Source organism: Odontesthes bonariensis, chromosome 15, assembly GCF_027942865.1.
Source record: "Odontesthes bonariensis isolate fOdoBon6 chromosome 15, fOdoBon6.hap1, whole genome shotgun sequence".
In the NCBI taxonomy this organism is placed as follows: domain Eukaryota; kingdom Metazoa; phylum Chordata; class Actinopteri; order Atheriniformes; family Atherinopsidae; genus Odontesthes; species Odontesthes bonariensis.
Window position 1 is genome coordinate 33588210 of NC_134520.1, and position 15413 is coordinate 33603622.

General features: G+C 44.6%; 1 protein-coding gene across 2 annotated transcripts; it reads left to right on the forward strand.

Annotated features, from left to right (window-relative positions):
• The first annotated feature begins 1087 nt into the window (after positions 1-1087).
• LOC142400809 (uncharacterized) lies at positions 1088-12082 on the forward strand. Of its 2 annotated transcripts, XM_075486031.1 has the most exons (11): positions 1088-1195; positions 3288-3346; positions 4470-5686; positions 6086-6203; positions 6376-6447; positions 7472-7534; positions 8397-8484; positions 10031-10149; positions 10270-10464; positions 10543-10737; positions 11965-12082. In XM_075486031.1, the coding sequence occupies exons 3-11, from the start codon at positions 4470-4472 to the stop codon at positions 12001-12003; spliced, it is 2106 nt and encodes a 701-aa protein (XP_075342146.1). In that variant the 5' UTR covers positions 1088-1195; positions 3288-3346; the 3' UTR covers positions 12004-12082. The 2 variants fall into 2 exon arrangements, with proteins under 2 accessions (XP_075342146.1, XP_075342147.1); XM_075486032.1 differs by lacking the exon at positions 7472-7534 and having other exon boundaries at positions 1089-1195.
• The last annotated feature ends 3331 nt before the right edge of the window (positions 12083-15413 follow it).

Consider the following 15413-nt stretch of genomic DNA (forward strand, 5'->3'; position numbering starts at 1 on the left):
AACGTCTGCCTTCGTGGCCCCGTCTGGATTATAATGTGCATGTATTGTAGCGTAGGAGTGGGAGATGATTGTGTTGAACGTCTGAAGATGTGAAAATAATTGTTGAATTGCATTATTTAATAGCTGCGTAACGGAAGCATGGGTAATTTAAACACGACGGTTGTACAGCTGCACATGAATAATCTCTGTCCAAGGTGTTAAATCTAGTTTCTGACACAGTGTAGGATCTGCTCAGTGATTTTTCATAAAGCATCTCATTAACAGGCTTTTTCTGTGAGTTTCCTTTTGTCTTTTGTTTGCTTCAGTTCACTCAGCCACCCACTGCTTAAAAAATAAGCCGTAGAAATGTTTAGGTAGTCTGAAAGTGGATAAATGAAACGCGTGGCTCCACATGAAACGGACTAAAACAGGCTCAGACTTCTATTTTTAAGCCTTAAAGGAAAGGAAAGCCTCCAGGGTTGGGTCGATAAGCAAACTGACAAACATTAAGAAGCAAATGCTGCTAACTGTGGGCTCAGACTCTTAATTATTAGACCAAACGCTTCCTTGAGTAAACCATTAACTGCATCGTGTGACCTCAAGGTCGGTCCAGGTCTGTCCTGGGGCCTTGGATTAAATATTACTAGTATAATTAAAGTACAATTTTACTGCTTTAAGACTACAGACTGACCGGCACAGCGGTGCCATAAAAAGTTGCTGCTTGTCTCACAGGACAAAGGCTGAAAATACTGAAAGTAGAGCTATAAATTCACATTTGACCTGTTTTTTGGGTTTTTTTTTTTTGGTTATATAATTACCATTGTATGGAAGCTCATTTCCGCCACTTAATAAAAGTAAATTTATAAATACTATCTCATAATTTTGACAAAATCTCATAATTATAATATAGTATCTCATAATTATGAGATACTGAGTTGAAATTATGAGATAGTATTTCTAAATTTACTTTTATTAAGTGGCGGAAACGGGCTTCCATACCCATTGTGTTAGAAACAGCAGATTACATTTAATTTCTTTCCATTGAGGGTGTCAGAGGCCTTTATGAAACACCACTCCCCTCCCCCATCCTCCAAAGATCACACAATCACCGCCGCTCCTTCCTCCTCCTCCTCCTTCCCGTTGTCACTCACGGCTGGAGAAACACACGTTTTATCCACCGGCCTGATCTCACACCGACACGGCGACAAACACAACAGTAAGTAACCTTAACACTGACTGACAGCCAGGGGTACAGTGCGGGCGTCGGTGTTGGGGACAAATTTACGCGACATCTTTGGAAAATGATGAATAAAGGAGCCGGGATTTTGGCTGCGTTAGCCGGAGCTAGCTAGCAGGTGGCTAGCTTGATGCTAACACTGCGCGGAGCGGCAGTCACGCCTGCCGGATACCGGCGTCAGTGGCCGCCTGTGCTGTTTGATTTTAAACCGTAATGCCCGTATTAATACTGTCATCCTTTGCTTTAAAAATAGCTTGTGTGGCTTTGGCTTTCTGGCAGCATTTGTTGTCGCCTGGACCTGGAAGATACTGATGAAATGTGGCTAATGCTGAGGCTAGCAGGGTGGACCTGTACATGATGAGCTGCCCAACATTTAGCTTGTTCTTCATTACAGCAGCTTCATTTTCCTCTCATTTAAAGCCTAAAGTCTTAAGTCCTGACGCTAAAGAGGTGAAGGCTTAGATCTGATACAACATCTGCCTTTATTTCCCCTTTTGGACCCTGTTTAGGGAAAGCAGAATGCAAAAAAATGCAGTGAAATGGCCATATTCTGCATTTTCACAAATCAGAAAAAGGTTTCACAAATCCCAAAAAAGGTTTTAATGAATCTACAGCCTCTTTAGAATAATTATATCCAGATTTGAGCAGTGTAACTATTGTAGTTTCCATACAAGACCTTGTTTTGGTCGATCAAAATGCAGTGAAATGGCCCTTTAAGACCACCCCTTTAATTCGCAAATCGAAAGCCATCTTCAGCGTCGTCTTTTGAACCTTGTAAGAGCTCCACATTATTTTGATTGCACCACCCATCACATGGGAAGTTCATTCCTTTGTGCTTATATAAATGATATTTAATGTGGCTTTCCCAAAATTATGAATGAATGGGTATAATTTCTATATCAGAGCCTGGTTTCTCTACTACAAATGGGAATAAACAACAAAAAAAGACACGTTTACAGATGATTACAGTATCCAGCTGTTTTTTTATTTTTATTTTGCCTTCTCAATATAGACTCAAATGATACTGGATCTTTTTTTTTTTTTTTTTTAACAGAGTTTTAGGGAGAATATCGTTCTGGCGGGGCCTTTATTTGCTCATCTTCCAGTGTATTTCACAAACTAATCAGCAAATTACAGCGTTGGCTGTGCACCACCAGGCTCAGCTGTTATGCATATTCCTGTACTGGATTGTTAAGCGTCATGGAAATTAAACCACACTCTAAAGGCAGGGGTGTTTAGTTCCAACCCTGCAGCACCACAGCTGACTTAATCAACTGAGCAAAAACCACCGTCTTTTGAGCATTTCTTTCCTCTGAAAAAGAAGGGAGCGCTTCGAACAGCTTCGAGGTGTGACAGTGAGGGGAAAGCTGAATAAATCATAAAGATTTCAAACAGAAACAATGCCCAGAAAGAGCCATTGTCGGACCGAGGGAGCAATTTGTGGGGCAAAAATAATCTGAGTGACCTTCCCGGCTTTCTGCTCTCCTGGAAAAAATGCGTGATTACTTTCTATTGTCGGTTGAGTCGGCTTCTAATAATCCTTTTAATTTCTTCAATAACTGCAGTGGATGTCAATAATAAAGCTCTGAGAAAGGTGCACCCTCAAAGCTCCTCGATCCCCTGTGACTTTAGTTGAGCCCGTCCAGCCGAGCCGAGCCAGCAGACTTATTCTGAGTATGTAAATGTGCTTGATTAGTTTATTAAATTGACTTTGAAAGGTTTGTCTGAGGAGGAGAGGAAAACAGATGGAGTGGGATGTGGCCCTTTGGGTTTAGGGGTGATATTTGAGCCAAAAATGTAAGCATTTTACAACCAAAGCGTTCTCTAAAGTCACGATTGTCCAAAACTAAAAGTCTCATTTGGAGCTTGAGCTTCCATGCTTGGGAATGGCTTTGAATGAATACTTAACACGCGGCTTCTTTCCTCTCACTGTGCAACCAGAGTTTGACTTGTGAGTATTTGTCATAAGACTTGCCTGTTACACACCATGTGTGCCACGTATCGCTGTATTTTCTAAGGTGGTGATTGTTCAATTTCTGTTTCAATGGCTTGCGGTTAACTGGATGAAAAGAACGCGTCGAGCATTTGACTTTGACGTTAGGTTGAGCTCAACATCTTTACCGAGGGAAGGTGAGTCGAGAGCTTGAATTCTGATCGACGCCATCCAGGACACGATGTGTTTTAGCTTCATGTTAGTGGTTTTATCTGTTGGCATTAAGCAGCATGACCTGCACGCTGTGGGATTCGCTTCCACGTTCTTAGCTTGCATGAGTGTTTGCTGTGCATGCTCTCGTGTTATTGTGTTAAGAGTCGAGTCTTTAAACTAGGGCTGGGCAAGTTAACTCGTTATTATTGCGTTAATTTGTTAATTATTTAACGCCGATAAATATTTTATCGCGCATTAACGCAGGTTTTATTATTGTAAAATGTTGAATGCATCACATTCACACAGTTACAGCAAACACCACGAAGCATGGAGTAATGAAATAAAGATAAACCAGCAGGTAACATCACCGCTACAGGTGTATAGCTAACGGAGCTAACCGGCGCTACTTCCTGTTTTACTTTTTTCAACATAAAAGCATGTATTTCAAAATAAATAAATAAAAAACGCCTGCATTTACTGCCAAGTTGAATTGTCTTCTCAGCGTAGTAGTTCCAGTCTAAAATATCACTTAAAGGCAAAACACACAACTGATAGCAGCAAGTCATTCAAGGAAACAGACAGTGGAGCGAGGCTTCTACATAAAAACTACAGAAAGATGCTGATGTTAAAAGTGTGTTTGCACAGCAAATGTTATGGCACTTTCATTCATATGGCAGCACATTTAAAATAAAACTAAAAGCTATACGCTACTTTTGAATTCATTTTTGGATTTTGCGTACAAATGCGATTAATCGTGATTAAACATTTTAATCGTTGCCCAGCCCTACTTAAAAATGCTTTTGAATGGAAGCTGTAGTGGACTTGAGATTTCAGGATGTTAAATAGCTTTGTTCTTTGTTTTTTTTATATGGCTGCAGTGGCACCTAATTCCTATAAAACAGATTTTGTGGGACAGTTTCGGTGTCTGCATGGACGTGTGCCGATTTTCTGCATGCTGGACTTTATCACAGTCCTAATTACGGCTCTGTGACGTAAAAAGGTTGCATTGATGACCCTTTTTGTCTCTGATTCGTCCTGCCTCTCTCTCTAAACTAATCCAAAAGCATGTACCTGTGATTCTCTTTGTTTCCCTGCTACGGGTCAAAGATGTCCGAGAAGATCTCCCAGTGTCCCGTAGAGGACCAGTCGGGGCCCCGTCAGCCTCCCGGCCACTACCAGGTGGATCAGTCCACAAAGACGGCACCGGGTGGCAGGAAAAAGGCCGAATCGGGGCAGAGAAACGGCGAGACGACGGCGTCGTCATCCCCGGAGAGCGGCAGCTTGAACGGGGACGGAAAGCGCAGCGGGAAAAGCCGCCGTCGCAAGAAACGTTCATCGAATCCAGAGGGCAAAACGGATAACGCGAAGAACGGAGGGAAAGCGGAAACGAGGCCGCCGCCCGAACAGCGCGCCGTGTTGATTGGTTTGCAGTCCGAGTGCGCCAACGTGTGGTTCCAATGCAGCGTCTATGAGCGAGCCGAGAGCCTCTACCAAAGCTGGTTGGCGAGCTCCTCTAACGGGGCGGCCCCGCCCACGCGCTCGGTCCAACCCTCAGGGAAACACTCGACCTCCCCGTCCGCTGCGAGACCGGCGTGTCACCATGGTGATCAGGTGGCCTGCCACCACGTGGTGCAGGCCGCGTGGGTCAACAAGACGGCCTTCGACCGAGCGGAACGCCGCTTTGTTCAAGAGTCCACGCAGCCACCCGTCCCCAACTCCCTTGACCTCCCACCGCCGCCGAACCGCTCGATGTCGTCCAGAACGCCAGATGAAGGGTATCAGTCTCTGGCCCCGACGCCCGCCGTTACACCGGCCGCTCAGCAGTCGATCAACGGGCTGCCTCGCATCCCCGTGGAGCTGCTGAGAGACGTGTGGCTGGACAAACCGCTGTACGACCGCGCCGAGGCGGCCTTCTACCAAAGTCTGTACGGGAACAATTCCTCCAAGAGGTCGGGCTGCACCTCCACCTCCAGGAGCAGCGACCACCCTCAAAGCCTCGTGGAGGAAGAAGAGGAGGAGGATGAGGAAGTGGTGGTGGAGGAGAAGCGGGTTGTTGTCCAGGGCAAAGCCGAAGTCTTCCACGCTCTTCACCCCATCCAGGAGGAAGAGGAGCCTGCCGAGGTCCCAGAGAGGGAGGACGCATCGGGAAGCTGCCATCTCCTGCACCCGGACAGCGAGCGAGTGTGGCTGGACAAGTGGCGTTACGACGCCGCCGAGAGCCGGTTCTACGGCTGCAGCGCGGCTAAAGCCCGTGTGGCGAAGAGAGATCGGAGGCCGGAGGCAGGAGCGCCGTCAGTTGCCTCCAAGGCCCCACTGAGGGACAAGTATGACCAACCCGGGAGAATGGAACTGCTCCAGATGTTTCAGTTCATCCTTCTTTGGTTTTCTTTTTACCATCTTGTGTTGCTTTGCTTTCGAACGCCTTCGGTTTTTCTCTGTTCACCTCGTATTTAGTTCCTTCATCTCGGTTAACTCATTCTTTATTCCCCGTGGTTTGTTTTCACTCTTCTGGAATGACTGTTTGTGTGAGCCATCATTACGTTTTTCTCCAACTTCCGTTGAGCGTTTGCAGTGTTGGGCTGTGTGTTGGCGTGGATAGAAGATGAAAAAGGAACTCATCCAGTTAGCTAACTTTTACATTCACATTTTTTTTCCTCTTTCCCTGACTTCTCGTCCTCACGTCTCTTTTTTTTTTTTGTCTTCCCTTGCTCTGTCCTCTGTAGGAAAATGAGCGCCGTGGACTTTCTGGCCCGGGAGAAGATCTGGTTCGACAAGCCTCGCTATGACGAGGCAGAAAGACGCTTTTACGAGGGCATGAACGGCTCGCCACAAACCCCACAGGTAGCTGCTTTGTCTCGGTTTAATCCTGTGCTTAAGCACTTATTCTGGACATCAGTCCAGATGTGCAGACATTGGGCTGTTTTGATTTTGAACCATGTGATGAGAACTGTAAAGAATGATGGATAAAAGCTGCTGCATCCCATCTTCATCACGACTTTGGCTTTTCTTTAAGGATGTTGGTTCGAACACCATTCTGCAAGACATTGCTCGAGCTCGGGAGAACATCCAGAAGTCTTTAGCAGGGGTAAGTCATTAATCCGATATATAGCAGCGCTCGCATCCCACATTTGGAATGTGTGTACACGTTTCCATGGGCTGGAATAGTAGTAGTTTGACTAAAGTTGGGTATTAGTGAATGAAAGGCACACGGCTGATTGGTCAGCTACGTGATTTACAGATTATTTAAGCAAACTTTAGGCTGTTTAATCATAATATTTAGCCAAAACTGTGTGTTTTTGAATGAATTTAGGTTAAGTTTGCATTCCATAAAACCTAAAATCTCTTGTAGAGAATAATTTGAGTGAGTTCCTGGTGACGAAAGGAAGGAAAAAATGGGTGGAAACCTACAGATTTCGACTTGTAGCGACTATAATCCCGGATAAGATGCACGCTGCTGCAGAGCCAGAGATACCTGCAGAACGTATCTCTTAAAGAAGTACAGGCACCTGTGTTCTTCCATCGCAGCACCACAGCCGTCTTAGCCTTTAAAAGCTTAAGGAATGAATCAAAGTCACTGAACTATAAACCTCAACAAAAAGGGAGCTTTTAGAAACGCAGATTCGGAGCCGGTTCACCTGGAAAACACTCTGAAATCACATTTATCTTTTTACGGTTTCTCTCATTCGGCCAAGGCTTACAGCAGCAACTTTATGTTTATCCGTCCTGATGGCAAATCTAGAGACATTTTTAGTTATTGCAGTGTTTCGGCTTCCTAATTTCAGTCTTCAGGCCCCATTTTGAACGCGTATCGCTGGTTGGAAAAGTCTGAGCAACTTTTCCTAGTTGCTGGTGTTAAGTGCACTTAATGTCAGCCTGTAATTTGGAAGACATGTTTGCTTTTAACGAGTCATTTAGTGACCGGTTCCCTCTTGCTTTCCCTTTAATTTAAGCTGAACCTTGGCTTTCATCCATTCTTTTTTTACTGTGATCCCCTCCATACCGTCCCAGCCCTGGTGGTCCCTGTGCTTTCTGTTCTGTAGTTCAACACTGTCCCACATGTTCTCCCCTTTTCATACCTTTTCATTTAAATTCCCTCCTCCTCCTCCCAGCTGAAGACTGCGCTGTGTAACAGAGGCTCTGCTCAGCCCTGCCTGAGCCAACAGGCCCAGCTTGTAAGTGCCTCCAAGCCTCGTGTGTGACTGAAAGCACCGGCGCCCGCGGACGCACTGACCTCAGCTTCTAGCTTGCTTTGCAGTAGCCGACGCGCGTCGCCCCTTACCTTCCATCAGTGGGGTCACATGGAACTGAAAGGATCGGATTATTGGCTAAATTACAATCAGAATGAGCTGAGCGAGGGTAATTCTCCTTGGATATATGGCGGTGAATGAATGGGATCAGAGGCACAAAGCGTGTCATACCCCGGTATGATAGGTGGCGCTGTACCCATTCCAGCTGTTGCTAATAGAGCCACTTCCTGTTGACCTCTTCACCACCAACAACAACAACAAACTCAGGCATTGGAGAAAGATGGAGAACGCAGAGCCAGATGAAGCTACGTCCCTCTACATTTGGTCTGTGATGAGCTGCTTGTTGCACAAACTCGATGCCCAACGGAACATTCTCCATCGCGTTGTTTGTTTCTTTCTGACGGCGACAACAACAGGAATATCGTCTCCTTTGACTTCCGGGTCACGACCCCGGGAAAACATCTGGAGCATGCGCAGAACGCAAAGTCTGATTCATCACGTGCTTCAGCGCCTACAAGCAGGTTTAGAGTGACTTTCAACCCAGTTATCTCGGGGTCTGAATCCCATCCGATCCAGTTCTTAGTCAGATTAAGGTGTCTACATGCACTTAATAACTCAGTCTGATTGTAATTTAGCCAATAATCCGATCCTTTCAGTGCCATGTGACCCCACTGAGTGTTTTCTTTTGCTGTGCTTGTGAACTCTTTCTTTGAACACTGAATATGAAGCAGAACCCAGTTTCCCTCACTAAACTTTACTGATGTTTTCCCGTGTCTCCCCTGTGCAGAGCGCCGGCGCCAACAGTGCGGCCGATCAGGGAGAGATAATGACCCGCATCGGCAGCCTGGAGCTGGAGAACCAAAGTTTATACAAAGGTCTGTCGGGTTCAGCTGGAACAACTCGTTAAGTCGTGTTTGTGTGTGAAACAGAGATTTATAGAGACTTGTGGAAATGTTTTGATCGACTGAATAATCACAGACTGCAGTTGTTCCAGAGTTCTCTTTTCTTTCTTTGGTCATTTAGGACAGTCGTTTCCATTCTTTCACTCTTGAAACTTACAGCTTCTTACAACCACAAAAGTAATTTTCCCTCCATCCTTTAAAATGGAAAATAAGTGGCCGCCTCAGACTCGCATGCCGAAGTTTGAGTCTCAAGGCTCTAGCATGGTTTCCGCGTTGGCTCGCGCGAGCAGTGTTGATGACGTCATGATTTCGTGCCGGCTATTTATAGTGGTGCGAGTCGATGCGCCAGTAGTTGCAATTTTCTTCGTCACAGAGGTGTTGCTGCCCAGTAAAGTTTACTCTACAACGACTAAAGTGGAGAAGAAAATTATGCTGCTGCTGCTTAGTAAAAAAGGCGACAAAAGAAAAAGATAACTGACATAACAGCTGATGAGCCTGCAGAAGTTGAAAGTTCAATAGGTGTGTTCTCACCATTATAGTCTCATATAGTACTTAGAATATTGCTATAGGAGGACTTTTAAGTGTATTGTGTTACCCTTTCTTTGTTTGTTATGAAATAGTGTGCTTCAATGGACACACTTGGGAATCATCGTTACCTTTCAGGATGCAACAATAATGATAGATCGGTTTTATATAACGCTAATACTTAACGCTAGCCTGGCTGACGCGTCCACATCTGGATGAGATGGTGGTCTGGGAACTAGGTGTGCATTTTCTCGTATTTGAGGCGTGGTTTACGAATGCCTAGAGCCGTTTATTGGGCGCTACAAATGTCTACCAAATGGCGTCTGGTTCTTCCCATGCTGCTTTGCGTGCGATTCATAGCCAATTGTATCACTTATACCAGATGACGTATGTAGAGCGACAGAAATTCGACGAGCAAATACATCCTTGTTGGTAATGAAATCTTTCAACCCCAAACGTTGCTCTTTTTTAAAAGTAAACTTGCGTTCTAAGCTACTTAAAACACTTTCTAAGGCTGCATCGAAGGGTAACGTTGTGTCCGCTGCCATGTTGGATTAACACTCTACAAGCTTCGGTGTCGCGCACAGACGTCGTCATCGTCTTGCACGACAACGCTCTGCGCCGCTTTTCATGGCGCGTGCCAGGCCAGAAGCGTCATTTTGACGTCACGGGCCGCCAGCGCCGTGAATGATGCATCAACTATAAATTCGCCTTAACAGTGCGACCCAGATTTGTGTTTGCATCATCGCAGCTGACGTCTTTCAGGCTGGATTAGTCCTTTAACTGTTCTCCTGAAGCGTGTTCACGTGCTGAGGAGAGATTTTATTTTGGCTTTGATTCCAGAAAACACCGAAGCACCAACATTATCCGTCTGTGACTTTTTGTTCCCAGCATGTTCAAATGTAATTTCTCCTTCCTGTACTTGGCTTGAAGTGTTTGCTCTCACACCCATTGCTTCCCACTGAACCTCCATGCCTCTGCTCCTGATCTGCAGTGGTGGGCAGCTTACGGGCAGCACTCTCCAGGCTGGAGTGTCGGGTCGCCGACCTGGAGAAAACTCCTGCAGCTGCGACTCCAGCTCCTGCTCCTGCTCCCTCAGTCCCCTACACAAATGTGAGTTTACATCAATTATCTGTCCATTCAGATATCTTCCAGTTCCAGTTACAGGACTGTAAGGGTGGCGTTTTTCTTTGGAATTGTGCAAATATCCGCTCATTGGAACTCTGTCTCCAGGGCACTGCTGTCCAGCAGAAGCCCAGCGCTCCAGTTCAGGAAGATGAAGACGACGACGACATCGACCTCTTCGGTAGTGATGACGACGAAGAGGCAGAGAAAGTTAAAGAGCAGCGATTGAAAGAATACGCAGAGAAGAAGGCCAGGAAGCCTGCCATCATCGCCAAGTCGTCCATCTTACTGGATGTCAAACCTGTGAGTGTGTCCTCCTTACGGGCTGAAATCCTGCACGAAGCGCAGAATTTCTGATGTTCACACTCCGGCTTCTTTCAGTGGGACGATGAGACGGACATGGCCAAGATGGAGGAGTGCGTGCGCTCGGTCCAAGCCGACGGCCTGCTGTGGGGAATGTCCAAGCTGGTGCCGGTGGGCTACGGCATCAAGAAGCTGCAGATCTCGTGCGTGGTGGAGGACGACAAGGTGGGAACGGACCTGCTGGAGGAGGAGATCACCAAGTTCGAAGACTACGTAAGTGCCGTCAGACACGGGGGTCCGTCTTTAATGTTAGCGAAGAGGTGAGACGCAAAAAACCTCCGTTTTCCACTCTGATAAACGTCTGCTGAGGCATCAAATCAGCCGTTAACAAGACTTCAACACGAGTGTACGGTGCATTTATTGTTTTAGTTTACATTAAGAGTTGGAACATAACACATATATGACAGGTGAGCTGTACTTTTAGGGCTCTTAGGCTTAGCTCCCATACATCTATGCTACAAAGCTAACGCTAAAATTGTCATTTATGATAGTTGTACTGGGTTAAAGTTGTTGGACATCTTTTCATGATGAAGGTTATAGTCTTTAAGGGTTTTATAGATGTCTACAGAGCATTACCAGCTGATATAAAGGCTGTGTTCAAAACCGCATACTGCATACTCATCGATCAGACAGTATGTAGAGCGTTTACCCACAATGCATTTGGCTCCTGCCCGAGCCGAAATCAGCCGGCCTGAAGCTGATTTCTCTTAAGCTCTAAACTCTGTAAACTTTAGCAACATTTGAAACATTTTCAGGTGAGAAAGTAGTCGTTTAGATCCCCAACGTGTTGAAAACCTGACAAAATACCGGCTGTTTACAATTTTGTTCCCACGAATTCGGCGCTACTAAAGCTAGCCGCAGTGAGCAACGCACTTCCTGTTATTTTCACAAAATAAAATACCTGTTGCCTTTTATCATAGGGAAAGCCATTACCATACAATTGGTGCTTTTGTTTTGAAAACAGGAAGTGAACCTACCCTCGTTGTAGCTAGCTTGAAACTGCCGTTTTGACAGGAAATGACGATCGGCGACGTCACGTTACGTTGCATCTTGGGTAGTTTGAGTATGAGTAGTAACCTCATGATGCATACCCAACATTTAGGAGAATCTAGTATGCATCCGGGAACTTCTCGCTTACTCAAACTCGCATACTAACTCAAAAAGTTAGTATGAGTAGTGGGAGAAGTATGCGGTTTCGAACACAGCCAAAGTGTACCCAGAAGGAGGCCATGTAAAACCCTAATAATAATAAAAAAAGTCCCTTTAACTGTGGAGGAACTGGTGGTTAGCTGTGAGCCACATTTATGAAAACGCCACAACTCTGAGGTGTAATGCACACAGCCAAAAGATGAAAGATTTTCAGGTCATTAAGTTCCTGAAAATAATTTCCTGTCTGTGACATATTAGAGAAAATAAACCACCTTATCTGCTCTGTTCCAGGTCCAGAGTGTTGACGTTGCAGCATTCAACAAGATCTGATCCCAGGAAGCCTCATCAAGCCCCATTTCTCTGCTGATTGTGTCGACGGTTAATAATAATAAAACCAACTTGCACTGAAGCAGCCGCCTCGTTGAATTCAGATGCTGTGGTTTGGGGGGGAAAAATTACAATTCAAACTTTAAATTCTGCTGTGAATAATCCACAGGCATGCAAACTTGCCACCTTTCGGCGAAATTCGCCGTTTTGAAATCAAAATGGGTCATTGTTCTGAATCGCATAGATCCGAGGAGAAAAAAAAATTGGGGGGGGGGGGGGTTGAGCATGTCAACTAGCGAGTGAAACTGTGAACCTCAAAACTACACTAGACCTATCACCGCCGCTCTCTTGTCGTGACAACAAATGACTGACAAGAGTGGCGTGTGAGGGCGAACCCCTATTCCCCCCCCCCCCCCCCCCCCCCCGGACCCCACACGGTGGAAATTGCGACAAGGACAGGTAGGGATTAATGTTTACAGTTGTTAACTTCTGAAGCTAAAATGCTACAATTTGACTGATGTCCTGAAATAGTCTTCATAACGAATTGTGTCGTTAGATCAATTAATGTGCTTTTAATAGTGTCTTTAATACAAGTGTCAGCTAAATGTCTTGATAACAGACTTGAAATAGTCTACAATTCCTCGATATTTCACCGCCTCACAGAACGCTGTTTGTGTTAGTGCTACTCGAGGTAACTGTAGAGTGGCTAACTAGCGCCTTCCACACAAGTTCAGGGCTTTGCTAATACTTTTAGCCAATGTCAATGGAGACCTTAATTGTCGCCGGACTTGGCTTTTTAACGAGGTATGCCCCTTCATAATACCCTCCGATAATCACGGAAAGGGAACATTTTGCCCATTTGAGGAGGTCGTTTCATTCGTCGTGAGTTTATCAATGCAGAGTCCGGAGAGCTCTGCCACAGGTCGTATTTGAGAGTGCGACCCCCATCCCCTCGCTGTTTGCCCACACCCCCGTTGATGATGACAGCCTACAGGTGCACTCGTGTTCATCCAGTATGATGCACCATCAATCGAAGTTAAAAGGGGCACAATGTAGAATTACGTAGTGCTCGTGGCATGCATGTCTCAAAACTTACACTGTCATGAAAAAATGCCGTTTAACTAAGCTTGCCGCGAGAATGTTTTTCATGTTAGAGTGCCAGCTGTCGATACAAATTTGTCTCTGGCGGTACGTCAAGTGAATTGCTGATATAAGTTTTTCCCGTGGAGCTCGTTTGGCTCGGCATGGCAAACGTTCACTTTCATGGTTTAATGACAGCGGACCGCGAAAGTGGTCGGGAGAGTTATCGTTCACTTACTAATGACATACCGGTAGGCTATTACTAAGCATAGGCTGTCTTGGGGCAGTAATTAATTAAACTTTTAATCCTACATACTTGTAGTATTCCTTTAAGGACCATGGGACTAACTTTTTCGTTAAATTTAATGTAATTAAATGTATGATACTACAGTTAAATGCTTTTGAAGACCTGTGATGTTATATGTCAAACACATAGGCTAATAGTACAGTAAATGCAATTGATAGGCCTACTGTACCTATAAATTCATCTTTTATGCTGCACAGCTGTTCTCTACTTAATGCAAATGGGACATACTGTATATTTTATAATATATATTTTGTATAATTTACAACTTAATGCGTCTCATGTTTTGATTTCAGGATGAGAGATTTAGGAGTGGAGGATGCTCTTTGTATTAGTTAGTTATTTTGTAGTGTATTTATTAATTCAATAGTTGCACTTATAACACAAACTACGAAATCCACTTTTCCGCGCGTGCCGTGTGTCCGTGTACCCTTGTCACCTTTTTCACCCCTGACCAGTTTGCATGCCTGAATCCAGATTTGATTCAACTGGTTCGAATGTTCAAAAGAATGTAAAGGTCCTCGTATTGGTCGGGGATATGAAGCATCCCCGAGGTAGAATCTGTTTTTTTTTTCTGGCACATCAAAGAAATTTTAAATCAAAAAGTGAAACGGCTACAATCCTGTACCGATAATATACGATATATCAGCAGTAGAAGTGCCATAAAAACTAAATAATTCAACTTTTAAGGCTGAACTCCAGTTATAAACTCCGCCCCCAGCTGTGACAGAGCGTCATGATGCATTCAGGTGCACTTTGTAAGCTCAAACTTGGCTACATTAAGTCAGTTTCTTACACTTAATGCATTTAATGTGGAAGTTTTGGGGTTTTTAAGGAGATAAAACAAAAAGTTTACCAAAGGGTGAGGCGAGGCTGACCTTAAAATTTAATAACATTATCTCCATTGTTATTTAAATTAAAGGTGATATTTAATATGTTGGACATCTTAGAGAAAGGCTTAAAGGACCAGCCATAGATTTAAGAATTCAAAATAACAGAATAAGTACAGACATTTGTAATATGTGTGCACCCGTAATAATAATAAAACTGCATACCATGTAGATGCCTCCATGTTGAGTTCAGGGTACATAAGGTGATGGCAGACGTGGTGCCCAGCCACACTGCAGGGTGAGGGGGGGCTTGAATTCAGCCTCCACCCTGTGCAGGAGGTGGAGCTCTGCAGGCGTCACCATGGACGCCACCATGCTTCTTGTTGCCATGGGAGACGGCGAAGGAGGACGAGCTGCACCGAAGACTAAATGAGCGAGAGTTGTGTCCCAGCCGGCATGCATCGGATGATCCCAAAGTCCAAGAATAACGTCGATTTGATATCACTAACCACCGGCTTGACATCAGAACGCCTTGCCTTTCTACAAATACTCTCAAAGGTGGCGCCACCTGCTGGCTGTCCCACTGTTCTACTGACCACACGGTTCCCTTCAGTCAGAGAAAGTTCTCTGAGCGGTGAATGGGTCCAAAGAAAGCGGGAAAAACATCTTTAAATGGACCAAAAAATTTTGGTGCTGGTGCTTTTGTTTTGAAAACAGGAAGTGAAGCTACCCTCATTGTTGTGTGTTGTGGAGAAAAAGGAACCGGACTCGTTGAATTTATTATGTACATTTCAGAATGCACGGCAATTCCCTTTGACCTCAGTTTGTGACAATCTTTTATACCTCAAACAATATGCATGATTCGGGCACAATAAGGCGCATTTGGACAATATGTCAAGGCTGTGCTCTCCCACATAATCCCCCCTGAAATCACTTATCAGTGATTTAATAAAGAAATAATCTAAGAATCTAATCATCACACATAATTAACATTAAATTATTCTAATAATTCTAAATAAAATGGAACATATTGAATAAATGAAAATACTGCAAAAAAAAGGAATATATATGTACCAAATCACCTCAAATGATTTTGAATCCAACAATCATTTAAAACTTTAACATAAATGTAAATTCATGAAAAAAAAAACATCTTATTTTGCCTTTCTCGGTGAGCTCAGGCAGTACACGACCTCCAT